Source organism: Equus quagga, chromosome 6 (genome assembly GCF_021613505.1).
Source record: "Equus quagga isolate Etosha38 chromosome 6, UCLA_HA_Equagga_1.0, whole genome shotgun sequence".
Taxonomy (NCBI): domain Eukaryota; kingdom Metazoa; phylum Chordata; class Mammalia; order Perissodactyla; family Equidae; genus Equus; species Equus quagga.
Window position 1 is genome coordinate 54,385,564 of NC_060272.1, and position 14,054 is coordinate 54,399,617.

A 14,054-nucleotide genomic window follows, 5' to 3' on the forward strand; every position below is an offset into this window, starting at 1 on the left:
ACACTCCAGCCAAGAGGTGGGCTGGCAGAACTGATGCCTCCAGAGCAAAGCCAGTGCTGGGAGTAGAGTGTTTTGCAATCATCTAGTAAGCCTGACCAGAGAATCCAGGCAACCACAGAGGCCATTCTACAACCTCACTTGGGTAGGGAACCAAGCCAGTAGTCCTATCCAACTGTTCTCAGCCAGTGGCACACCCCTGCATCCGTGACCTCAGAGCTTGAACAATTGCCTTGCCCCCAAATACACCATAACAGTAGCCACCTGCCCAAGGACATTACCAGTAGACATGCCTAGAAACACAAATTGAGCTGACTCGTGAAGATGTGTCTCTGCCAAAGCAAACCTGTAAAGTCTGGAAGAGGAACTTGATTACTCAAATGCAGAATACCAATGTAGGGAATAAAGGATCATGAAAAACCGAGTAAATGTAACACCAAATGAAACTAATAAAGCTCTAATAACTGATCTTAAAGAAATGGAGATTTATGAACTGTCAGACAAAAATTCAGAATAATCGTCTTAAAGAAGTTTAGTGTGGGGCTGGCCTGGTACTGTAATGGAGTGAGATCAGAGTTGGGACTCCCACAAAGTGACCCACAATGCTGGGGGCATGTTGGTTTTACCCTCTGGGTTCTCTTTTCCCACTAGAGGCACCGGAAGCTCAGGGGACACTTCTCTGCACGTGGTGCTGTGCTGGCCTAGGGGGAGGGGCAATGCCGTCACTGTGTAGCCACTTCTCTTAGCCTTCTAGTGCATCTGTCTTGGTCTCTGTGTTGCAGGGTGGGAGCTTCAGCCTCACCCCTGGGTTCTAGGATTCTCTCAGATGTCTTGTTCTTGAATAGTTGTTCTTATGAGGGGAGGGAGTGAAATCAGGAACAACCTACGTGGCCATCTTGGTGTCGTCACTCTCCCAACTAAATATTTTTTAATTGTTATAGAGTGCTATATGTGTTTCTTTAGTGCCACATAAAGTAACAAAAATCTAATGGCATATATAGTAAATATCAAAAATTTTGATGTAATGATGAACATAAATGATATTGCAAGATGCCTGAAACATCTAATGTAATGTAACACAAAAACGTCTGTTTTTCTGTTGGTAATGAAGTCATAGGTATTGTCAAAATGTGCTTTGTTACCTACGTTTACGATTGGATACAATGCTAAATTTCAGAGGTTAGTGGACAGAAGAGATACAGACTGGCATGAGAGTTAACAGATTCTTGAATCTACACATAGACCGCTGGTTTCTGAACTTTAGGTTAAGAGACCTTGATATAGAAGTTTATGTCAAATGATAAAAAGGGAAATAAAATCAGTAAAACAAGATAAATGAAAACATGTTAATATATATAAAAAGGTAAAGTAGAAAAAGTAGAGAATTCTTTATCATAGTTAAAAACAAACAAATCACCTGTTACTCCTGAGGGCTATGGAAGGCCCATTGTCTAAAACTTCATTTCCCTGATGCTGGATCACTTGGGATAAAGGTGGAAAAGAGAGACCCAAGACTTGGGACACTGCCCAGAAAGATCCCTTGAAAGACAGTGCCAGTACTTGGCAAAAAAACTCAACTTTTTCTCAGAGAAGTTTCCTTTCCCTGTTGTATTGTATAGAAGAAAGACAATCTGAGTTCATGTCTTGACTTTAAATTGGTGCGGAACAAAGACTTTGACCTTAGTTTCCCCATCTGCGAAATGGATAAGTAATGCTTTCATGCAAGATCATAGTTCAGTGAGTCAATGCATAAGAAATCACAGTGGAAATTGAAAAGAACTATACAGATATAAACGGTTTCTCAAGCCACGTCAACTGTGAATCTGATGTGTACCCAGGTTTCAGAACCATTGAGTGACATTTATAATCCTCTTTATAATCATGGGAATGCCAGAAATTAAGATTGACATCATAACATCAAATTTTGCTACTTTTAGAGTAGAAACACCTTTGATCTATGAGTATAAAAATTTCATTAACATTTCAAGCTCTTTTCTTAAGAAGTGTGACTTTTTTGCTCATAATATACCTAATTTACACACGTCAAGTAGTGTGTTTTACTTTTTAAGTGAAATAATGATTATATGCTATTTTGAGTCCTTTAAGTACTAAGATACATGAAGTAAAAACAACTTTTAAAAAACAATGTTTATCTGTCGTCTATAATGAAATACATAATAAAGAACAAATAGTTAATTCACATTTTTTTATTCTAAATATTCTCATAAGCAGATAATGGATATTTTCATAATCTGTTTATACCCTTTCTAAGACTCTAAATTTAGTTTATTGTATAATAGTAATTTCTGTCTTTGTTTCATTTACTTTAATAACTGGGTATAACTACTTTTTAAATCACCTTATAATAAAGTTTACTGAATGCTTTCTACATATTGCCTTTAATTCTTAAAGTTTGTGAGGTAATTGTTATCATGCTTTATGAGGCAGGTATTATTATTCAGTTTGGAGGAGTAAAGTCACCTGCCCACGATCAAACAGTTAATACCTGGAGGAGCCAAAATTTCAACTTCAGTGTTTTTTCACCGTAAAACATTAATTTGTAATTATGACTGAAGAAAGAAATTTGCTGGCATCCTACTACGTGTTTTAGGTGCTTTCCTATCCCTTCCTTATTGGCCACACTATGGACTAGGCATTATTAGCCCATTTTACAGGTGAGCAAAATGAAGCTCTGAAAGTTTAAGGGACTCACACAAAGAATAAGTGACAGAATTCAAAACAGATCCACTGGACCGCACTGCCCAGTGAAAGGGGCGGAAAGCTGATACTAATCAGAAAAAAAGTATAACGGCAATTCTCCAGCATTTGGCCACATCATGAACCACAAGTGGAAATGTGGAAAGACAGAGAAGATTATAAAAGAATGTAGCACTTCTCAAGTTTTTCCTGATTATAAGAGAAATTGTTGAGTCAGGTGACCTTAATATATTGAATCTCTGCTTCTTACATTTTTCCTAGGAGACTCTATGAAATGGATATTAAGCACCTAACTCTGGGTGTTTTGCTTCATGTGTATATGTTAATTCAGCAACAGACATGGAACTTCCTTCTGAAAATGTTGACCATTTTTCATAGTATGTTTGCAAGTAGTGTTTCTCTTTATAAAATCTTTAAGACTGCTCTGAATTGGTTTTTAAATACTTCTTTTATATTTACAGAGATAGCATTTTTCTGTTTCCTTAAAGTTAGTCATATGATTTGAAACAGCTTATGATAAAGCACACAGAGATATCTGTTCAATTTATTGGGTTCAGAAAAAGTTTATTTTTCTACTAAATACTTAATGTTCACTCATTGAATGAACACTCATGGAGCAGCAGCTAGGTGCCAGGAACTGCCCTAGGTGCTGGATACAGCATGCATCTTTGAATGTGTTTTCACGAAAAGGAAAAGAAAGGAATTGTAAAAGATGCCTATGGGTGTAAACCAAGTATAAATTATCCTCAGTTATTTAAAATGATGGAAAAATGAATCCAAACTGGCTTCTCATTTGTTCTAAATGTTGAAGATAATTTTGATTGGGCATTAAAATGCAATTTTTGTAAAGTTATGTTAATTATTTTTTGATTTGAGAATTATTTAATGAAAATATAACATCTGTTTTAAGTATGACATCTGCAAGCTCTTCACTTAAAATGAAGGCTTAAACCTTCTACTCAGTAAGAATTTATTCCCGTGGCAAATACAATTACTTCACCAACCGTGGGATTTCTTTTTTCATTTATGTGGTAATTAAATTGTTATTTAAGTGATTAATTAGAAGGCATGGAGTGCTTCCTGACATGCATGTTTTCTTCTTAAAGAACTTGGTTTTGAGTTTAGCCGGTCCCCCAGTTGGTTACAGACACAGGCGAAGTTCCAGGAGTTGTGAAAGGCACTAGATGAGGTGGTCAGGACCGAGAGTCACCCTCACAGAGGCTCCTTTATAAAGGATGCTTAAAATAAGTACAAAGATGGCTATTATACAAATGAGAATATCATAAGTGATCTAAAAAGGACTCAAGGAGGTACTGCTTGATCTTGGAGGAAAAAAAGAGATAAAACATTTTTAAAAATTTGATCTTCTGTAACAACTTCTGCTGTAGTTGTTTATACTTTTTAAATTTTTTTTTTTTTTTTTTTTTTTTTTTTGTAGATTCTCCCTGAGCTAACATCCACTGCCAATCTTCCTCTTTTTGTTTGTGAGCTGCCACCACACCATGGCCACTGACAGATGAGTGGTGTAGGTCCATACCCAGGAACCGAACCCAGGCTGTCAAAGCGGAGCATGCCAAATTTAACCACTAGGCCACTGGGTCTGGCTCTGTACTTTTTAAATGAAAAAAAAAAATTAGGTAAAGGTAATGTGTAGGAATGTATTTATAGGAGAGCAAGCATTACCAACAGACTTTCCTCCACCATCCTTTGTCTTTGGTGTTCTAGTGTCTTCCACACTAGTGGTTTTGCCCTTCTTATCTAACCTCTAAGCTTTTGACCTTACAGTGTGATGGGCAGTATATTCCTCTCCCCAGCCTGCAAGGAATAGCAGTGTTGAACATTCCCAGCTATGCCGGAGGCACTAACTTTTGGGGTGGAACTAAAGAGGACGATGTAAGTATTTCCTTGCCCTTTCCAGCTTCTAGAGGCTGCCCACATTTCTGGGCTCATGGCCCTTCCTCCGTCTTCAAAGCCAACAAAGGCAGGTTGAGTCCTTCTCATGTTGCATCACTCTGATCTCTTCTGCCTCCCTCTTCCACTTTTGATGACCTTTGTGATTACATTGGGCCCATTCAGGTCATCGAGGATAATCTCCCCATCTCACGGTCCTTAATTTAATCATATCTGCAAAGTCTGTTTTGCCCTGTAAGGTAACATTCACAGGCTCCTGGGATGAGCACGTGGACATTTTGGGGGCAGGGAGGGGGACATATTCTGGCCTACCAAAATACCTTTCTGTACTTTTAATTTTCTAAATTTATGTGTATATTATTTTTATTTTTAGAAATGTCAAAAGGGCTCATTTGGCCATTAAAGTTTGTCTATTTCTATTTTCTTTGTATTCTTTCCTATATTAAAAAAAACACACAACCTAACCAATGTAATTGTTCTAAAAATAATAAAATACAAAAGAGAACACAATTATTAAAGTAAATCTAACAATAAAAATGAGAAGTGTTATTGTGATCTTTATTTGAAGAGTCACATACATTGACAGGCCCTTTGACTTGAGGCTTTTGAAAGGATTGTTCCCACTGGCCCATTTTCTCAGGGCTCTTAAATGAGCAGGCAGGCATTAAAGTATAGAATAAATTGGAAAGTATTTGTAATTTTCGTGATATGAATATATTCCAATCCTATTAGAGTATAAAAACTTACATTAGCAGTCAGTTTTTTGTCAGCCTATCACTACTCTTAAATATTTTCAGGGGAAGACATCAGTGAGATTAAGATAAATAAAGCTGTCTTTTGAATACCTACCGGGTAGTCAGACGGTGTTCTGAGATCTTCACATTCGTAATTTAATACCTACAGTTTTTATCTAAATTTTGCCAATGAAGAAACTGACTCGAAGTTTACACAGTAAGTAGCAGAGACAGGATTTCAAACCAGGCAGTCTGATCACAGAAATAATAAGAAATCATCAGTGTGTGCCAATGCGTGTCCTGATATTTTCAGTGAAGGTTTTAATTAGTATACTACTTTATACTGAATAATTTTTTCAGAGGCATGATTATTTATGATACGGTAAAAGAGGCAATACAGCTGAAATTTAAAATTTTGGGTTAAATTAATTTTGTGAAAATGCATTTAGCGTCGAAGCAAAGTAAGCCTATATGATTTTTATCCTTTGAGGTTTCTATTTCCATATTCTCAAATGCTCTAAAAAGTTGTTACGTTAAGATGTAAAGCACATATACATACTGCTTGTTACACCTTGAAAGATTTCCCGTACAACGTACCAGGTGAACTGGAGCAGAAGTTGCATCTCCATTAGCCTTAACCTTATGAAATCCATGTGATCTTTCGAATTTTTCACATTTCCTGAGATTATACACATCATTTTATCAAGACGTCTAAGTTCTGTATGCACAGACATTTAATACATTTTATACCGAGATGAATTCTTTGGAAATATAATAGTTCACTAATCCTAAGAGTGCTTTATGAGGGGCATGAATGTTATATCCACGTGGGTTTTAAAACCTTTTTTATTATGTTTATTTATTTTAAGCTATCCACAGTGATTATTTTGTCCATAGACTAGCACTTCCTAATAATATATACTTAATTTTCTGCTTCCTATTTTTATAGATTTTTTAAAAATTATGTGTATTGCAGTTTACATTGCTCGATGTGCCAGTTTACTTGAGCCTCAACTTTATTAGTGAAAGTATAATGTAGTTTTTCCTTTCAGATATTTGCTGCACCATCATTTGATGACAAGATCCTAGAAGTCGTTGCAATATTTGATAGCATGCAAATGGCTGTTTCAAGGGTTATTAAGCTGCAGCATCATCGAATAGCTCAGGTTTGTTTCTCAGATCAAACCTGACTTCACTACTTGGGCCACTGGGGAAGCCTTTCCAAATGACTCCTACAGTGTATATTCGTCCATAAAGTACAGACTTTCTTGTCATGTCAGTTGTTAATATGTCATCCTAAGTGGAAAAGCATAGCATTCCATCCCACAGACTGGGCTAAAAGTCAAGCTTGAATGCAGATTGAGTGTCAATTTCTCAGGATGATTCGTACTCTAAAATGACTCGTTTTCTTTCAGTGCCGTACAGTGAAAATCACTATATTTGGTGATGAGGGAGTCCCGGTGCAGGTGGATGGTGAAGCATGGGTTCAGCCTCCAGGGATTATCAAAATTGTGCACAAAAACAGAGCTCAGATGCTAACAAGGGACAGGGTATGTAACAAAAATATTTTTCCAGATTTTTATCAAGCCTTTCCAAAAAACTCACAAATTTTTATGAAAAATAGAAACCAAGGAAAGAGATTTAAATTCGCTCTTAAATCTGACATTTAAGTCATTGTGGTTTTAAATATGAACAAATATTTATTTAGTTTTTAAAAAAATAAGTAGTCTTTATTTTTAAGTTTTTTTAGGTTTAAAGAAAAAGTGAGCAGAGAATACAGAGAATTCTAATTCTGTTCCCACATACCTCCTCACCTTTCCAGTGAACACATAAATTTCCTTATAATGTTCTCCTCACCATCTTGCATTAATGTGCACATTTATTACAGTTGATGAGTCAATACTGATACATTATAACTAACTAAAGTTGTAGTTTATGTTACTGTTTGTGTTATACATTCTATGTGTTTTGACAAATGTATAATCACTTGTATCCACCATTACAGTATCACAGAGAATAGTTTCCCTGCCCTAAAAATTCCTTGTGCTCCATGTTTCTATCCCTCCCTCCCTTACCCCAACCCCTGGCAACCACTGATCTTTTTACTATCTCCATCGTTTTGCCTTTTCCAGAATAGGTATTTTTAATTAAGGTCACACGCATAACAAACAAGACTGCCAATGTTCCTCCTATGTATTATACATATAATAGTAAAGATTGAAGCATAAATTGAAGCTATCTGTTTTTTTTAAGATTGACACCTGAGCTAACATCTGTTGCCAATCTTTCTGTGTTTTTTTGTCTTTTTCTCCGCAAACCCTGCAGTACATAGTTGTATATTCTAGTTGTAGGTCCTTCTAGTTTTGCTATGTGGGACGCTGCCTCAGCATGGCTTGATGAGCGGTGCTAGGTCCACGCCCAGGATCCAAACAGGCAAAACCCTGGGCTGCTGAAGCAGAGTGCACGAACTTACCCACTCGGCCCTGGGGCAGACCCCTGAAGCTATTTTTTTTAACTTTTCAGTGATATATTCATCATCATCAATGACACTACTTTTTACTTGTTGTGATACACTGGAAAATGTTAAAATATCTTTTTTGTACTTATGATTTAGTTCATGCGGTGTTAGAATAGGAAAAAAGCAATAGTGATTTGAAAGTCATTCATATAATATCTAAATACACATTTGGGCCTCAGAGTTCTAAAGTAACAATTCCTTGTAATATTGATGTCAAATAGGCTTTTGAAAGCACTCTGAAATCTTGGGAAGATAAACAGAAGTGTGATGCTGGTAAACCAGTTCTTCGAACCCATTTGTACATCCAACATGCCGTTGACTTGGCAACAGAGGAGGTGTCGCAGATGCAGCTCTGCTCCCAGGCCGCGGAGGAGCTCATCACCAGGTATGGTGGTCCTGCTGGCTTTTGGGCTGTGAGAAGTCTGGTGTTGACCAGTTTTGTTTTTTTAATTTTAATACATCATCGGTTTGCGATATCTAAAAGAGATAATTTTACTCTCTCCATTTACTGCCTTATTTATGCCTCAGCAATTATGGCTCTCCTTCATCAGATCCTCTCCAACACATGCATCTGCACACCTGTGTTCTCTACAGAACAGATCTTGGATTTCCTGAAACACAGTGGAGAGCTTGCCTACTTACCATACCACACAGTACTCTTTCCCTCATTGTTTGTTTCCTCAGTTTACACATAATCTTTACACTATGCCGTTCACTATGCTGCCTTGTAATTATTAATTAAATGTTTATGGAATGTAGAAAGAAATATAAACATTAACCCTGCTCCCAAGGAGGCTTGGAGGGTGGTGATGGGTGGCAAGAGTCCAAGAATTAGTTTCTGACAGACTTATCACAGAGATTGCAAGACCATACAAATTAATTTTAGTAGACAGAAATGGAGGAGATAAAAAACACAAGTTCTATGAGTGTAAAACAGATGAAAGTCACTATGACCAGGAGTAGGCTTCAGAGGGGAGGAGAGGCCACAGACAAGTGTCGTATCTCCTCTTCACCTAAATCTTATCTACAAAATGAGGATAGTAAGAGCTACGCTCTGAGGTCACTGTGAAGGTTGCTTGAGTAAAGCACTTTACCACCAGGTAGAGTGCTTATCAGCACATCCTATCTGACATATTTAGTGTTCCCTGCATGGTAGCTATTTTATCTTCCCACACCTTCATCTGGTCACTGATAAAAATGTTGAAAAAGAAAAGAAGGCAGACAAAGCTCAGTGGTACTAGGGGCTAACTTCCTCCTTCCCCTCCCTCTCCTCACCATCTGCTCCCCCTCTCCCATTCCTCATTCTCCTCTCTAAATATGTGTTAGGTACCTAGAATGTACTAGATGTTAGAGATATAGGAGAAAAGATTTACGCTCCCTACTGCTGGGGACCAACATTCAGAATTAGAATGAAGTATGATAAGTGCAAGTTACTGGGTAACTTAGAAGAAAGGTAAGGGAAAATGAATATTTAGTCAACTAAATCCACGTAACTGCATTATTGTACATCTCAGCTTGTTATCCACAGAGATATTAGTTTTAGGGAGAATACATTTCTTTTAGATAGTACTATGAACAACTTCTGTGGACTCCAATTTATAAGGGTTTTTTTTTCTTTTTTCCCAGCTTTGTTGAGGTATATTGACAAGTAAAAATTATATATCTTTAAGGTGTACTTGTGATGATTTGATATACGTATACATTGTAAAATGGTTACCACAATCAAGCTAATAAATATATTATGGAAAATAGTATGGAGTTTCCTCAAAAAATTAAGAACAGAACTACAGCATTTTCTTGAAACCAGAATATACTCTCTTGAAGCCAGAATATTTCCTATATTATCATCTTGTCAACCAACCAAATAACCTTATCCAAAAAAAAAAGGAAGTAAAAGTTGGCCAGACTTGCATTTGGTCAACTTAGTTTGGTTCCCCATCTGTTTTTTAAAATTTTTCAAAAGATGAAAATCAGTCTCACTCATCAGTTTTCAGAATTTATTCATTCAATATTTACCAAATAATTTTGAGCTTTTTCTATGTGCCAACCACCATATTAGGCACTGGGGATGCCAAGATGACTGCATTGTAGTCGTTCTTCTGAATTTGCTGGCAAAGTAGTAGGAGGGAGAAGTGTGGTTGAAGTGCTGTCACAGGTCACACAGTGGGCTCTGTGGACACACAGAGGAGGCACAGAGGGAGGGCAGCCTGGAGGAAGTGGCCTCTCAGCCAAGTCTTTAGGGAAAGTAAAAGGAGAAGCAGTCTAAGCATGGGAACCAGCCTGGGCAAAGGCCCAGAGGAGTGTATGTGTATAGTACTTTCAGGAAATCTCAGGGAATTAGGGTGACTGAAACATTGGCATGGTGTATTTGAGAGTGTGAGAATGTGGATGGAGAGGTCGGGAGGGGCCAGTTCTTTATCAGGGTGTTTCTAGAAGCAGTCTGGAGCATTGTCTGGAGGACAGCAGAATGAGGGCAAGGTAAACACTGTTGGAGTGGTCCTGATAGGAAACAGTGGATTGAGGCAGTAGAGATGGAAAGGGGAAGAGAGATTTAAGATAGGCTCTAAAATTGATTTATGGGTATGAATTAGGAGACAGGATGACCCTATGGTTTCTAGTGAATGGCTAGACGAATTTTGGTGCCTTTGACGGAGCCGTAAGATTCAAGGAGAGGAACAGGTTTTGAGAGAGAAAATGATGGATTCCATGTTGGATTAAAGAATTTCAATTATGTTAGAAATATCTAGGAGGAGGTTCAGTTGGCAGTTGGAAATGTTGATCTGAAGTTGATTTATCTCTTTTTCTTTGAAAATTAGAATAACATTTATCCATCTCTGTTCTGTTGGTAAATAACCCATTCTTCATAATTTCTCAAGGTTATTGGTAAGAATGCTGAGATGACATTTGCAAGTTCCTGTGTCCCTTAGATATCAACTATATGATCCTTAAGAGTTAAACTCCTTTCCTTTACTCTTGATTAAACTGCATAGGGCTTCTGCCTGTTCTCTTGTTCTACCCTTTCCAGATTGAAGATCGTTCTCTTTGAAGATACCAGAAGCAAAAAGGGTTTGCATCATCTTGCCTTCTTGCTTGTCTGTAAACCTTACATCATTTTCTAGCAATTGGTAGAAATCTTTCTCCTTTCTTTTCTTTGGCCTTACTGCCCTCCAGGATTTTGTTTTTCCAGAACCATTCTTGAAGATTTAGATTCCAGAGGACTGTGGCACAACAGACTTTGGAGTTGGATAGACATAAATTCAAATCCTGTTTCTATCATTTACTAGCTTTGTGTACGTACTAAATCTCTCTGAGCCTCAATGTATTCACCTATAAAGTGGAGAAAATTAATCACGGCTGCCTTTTAAGATTGTGAATATTAAATTAGATAATGTATATAAGGCATTTAGCCTATAGATGATAAGTATGATAACACTCTTGCGCTAATCTGTTGTGTTTGTTCCTGGTTGAAATTTCAATGAATTAAAGATAAGTTTCTACTCTTTACATTTGGGACCTCTCTCACTTTCCAATGATACCGCAGAATGAAGTGTTACTGTATTTTTTCTTCCAAATAGCAACTGAATATGTTTCTCTCTGATTCTAAGCCTAACTTTTTATATAAGGATTTTTGCTTTACTGGTGTTTGTTGCAATGGGGTTTGAATTTTGTAAATCTACCTGGTGCCATTCATAATTGAGCAGTGATTTAAGAAAAAATTTTCCCTTAGTGACTTTTATTTTACTTGTTTTATTCTACCACTTCTACACTTCAGAAAAATCAACAATACTCAGAAAGTTTTTCGTTCATTTCTTTCCTTTTCACTTTCAGGATTTGTGATGCAGCCACGATCCACTGTCTTTTGGAGCAAGAACTGGCCCACGCTGTGAATGCATGCTCCCACGCACTGAATAAGGCCAACCCACGGTTCCCAGAGGTGAGGAGCGAATGGTAAATTCTCATTCCCCAGATTTTTTGGTGTTACACATATGTTTTGTTACTATAAAATGTGCCGCACCCTTTGAAAGAACATTATATAGTCTGTATGAGTCTCTGCCAGAAGCTTATGGTAAATTTGTGGCCAAATTTTTCTTTATTTTTCTTTTCCTGCCATTTCCCCATTCCTGCTCTTAAATTCTCTTCATTTTTTTCTTTTTTCTTTTTTTGAAGATTGGCATTTGAGCTAACATCTAGTACCAATCTTTTTTTTTTTTTTTTTCCTTCTTCTTCTTCTCCCCAAAGCCCCCTAGTACATAGTTATATATGCTAGTTGTGGGTCCTTCTAGTTGTGGCATGTGGGATGCCGCCTCAGCATGGCTTGATGAGCAGTGCTAGGTCAGTGCCCAGGATCCAAACTGGTGAAACAGGGGGTTGCTGAAGCAGACCGCACGAACTTAACCACTCCGCCACAGGGCTGGCCCTGCTTCATTTTTTTCTATTTCACTTTCAATCGCTTGTCACCTTGCCATCTTCCTTCTGCTGCTTCTCCTTTTAACTACAACCATTCCTCCTTATTTCTTCTTTTACTTTCTCCCCTGCACCTTGATATAGGTATTGTGTGTTTTATAAAAGACGTTCATTCATTTTTGAAGTTGTGCACTAAAATTATTCTTACTTCATTTTGTTTCACTAAATTGGTAAATTTAGTAAATTTTTTAATGTAGAAGTTAAATTTTTATAACTTCTGTACATTTTTTGATGTAGAAGTTAGTAATAGAATGGATAAAATATAACTCTCTTGAAATGTGATACATGGTACAAGGCTTATAGACAAAACTGATGGCTTGTTTTATTCTTTTAATTATTCAATTGAAGTTAACTAAATAAATATACAAATAAATGCTAGTGCTCAAGATTGAAGTCTGAAAAACAATCTGGTTGGAACTTCTGAGAGTGAACGTCAGTGGATTGAACTAATTATGATCAGATAGCACCCCTTTAGGACATAATTTTCTTTGACCGAACTTTTTTATGGGAATATGTAAATGTTGTTGCCAGCATATATGTGTTTGTATGTAGGAGATGTGGTCCTGCGGGTATTCCTATAGCCAGTGCATTCTTTTGGTTCTGTGATAGAAGAGGTAATCATGCTAACAAATGTGAGTGTGAAATTTTGCAATTATAATAGAATTTTGGTAGATTTTAAAAGTGTTTGTGACGTGAATTTAAATTAGAAGAATAAAATTTGAAGTATTTGCTGATGACTGAATCCCAATTTAATACAGAACTACTTGTCTTGATGATCTTGTTTTTTTTCTAGAGTCTTACGAGAGACACTGCCACTGAAATAGCCATCAATGTGAAGGCACTGTATAATGAAACAGAATCTTTACTAGTTGGCAGGGTTCCTTTGGTAAGGAAAAGAAATGCTTGCTAACTTAAGAATGATGATAAATGTATGGGCCTTACCTTCATTCGGGAGCATGCATTCATCAGATTCTAGGGCATCACGCTTCTGGCCTCCATCCTTACAGCTTCCTTTTTACCTAGCTTTTGCCTTCAAGAAAATATATGGCTGAACCTGGGAGTTAAGATTCAGGCTAACAGGAGTAGAGATCCCCCTCACATATGCCATCGTGTTTCTGTGCAATCCTGCCCGCCCCAGTCAGCTTTGAGAGACTTGAGCTTTTTAAAGTGTGGTAGACATTACTCATTAGCTCGTTATTACAGCAAAGTGGAGGAAATCATAGGTTTTGTTCCCAGAATTAACATTTGAGATATGATTGGTATGGTTCTCTAGATTTGCTTAAAAGACAACACTTTTTAGACTCAGTGTTTCAAGAACTAGCCGTATCATTAGATTAACTCAGATCGGTGCTGGAAATCAAGATTTGGCCAAGTCTGAATCTGACCACAGTCCGTGGACCTCAAGCATAACTCCTAGAAGTCCACAGATGTCCTATTTGATTTTCCCAGAGTCTTTTGCTTGTCAGCCTTGCTTTATTCCCTCACCATTTGCAAATGTTGTAGTTTATTGGGTCTTTTCGCCACCTAGTGTTCAACTGTAGGTTATTCACACATGCTGTTGTAACTGCATAGAAAGCCTAACGCGTTAGCTATTTTTTATTTCCTTGTGACAGTTCTGATTAATTGATAGGTGGTGATCTTAAAAACTTTCTCTTGACTGTACTTCTATCTCTTGCTTTGGAAAATGTACACCTAAATGAAAGTAATAGTAA

General features: G+C 37.2%; 1 protein-coding gene across 5 annotated transcripts in view; it reads left to right on the top strand.

Moving 5' to 3' along the window:
* Window positions 1–14,054, top strand: part of DGKH (diacylglycerol kinase eta) — a 175,548-nt gene that overhangs the window by 146,634 nt on the left and 14,860 nt on the right. For all 5 annotated transcript variants that reach the window (XM_046664536.1, XM_046664534.1, XM_046664535.1 and 2 more), the window contains 6 exons: window positions 4,501–4,608; window positions 6,413–6,526; window positions 6,776–6,910; window positions 8,100–8,263; window positions 11,707–11,812; window positions 13,136–13,228. In XM_046664536.1, the coding sequence (XP_046520492.1) occupies window positions 4,501–4,608; window positions 6,413–6,526; window positions 6,776–6,910; window positions 8,100–8,263; window positions 11,707–11,812; window positions 13,136–13,228 (720 nt within the window). The remainder of the gene's footprint in view (window positions 1–4,500; window positions 4,609–6,412; window positions 6,527–6,775; window positions 6,911–8,099; window positions 8,264–11,706; window positions 11,813–13,135; window positions 13,229–14,054) is intronic.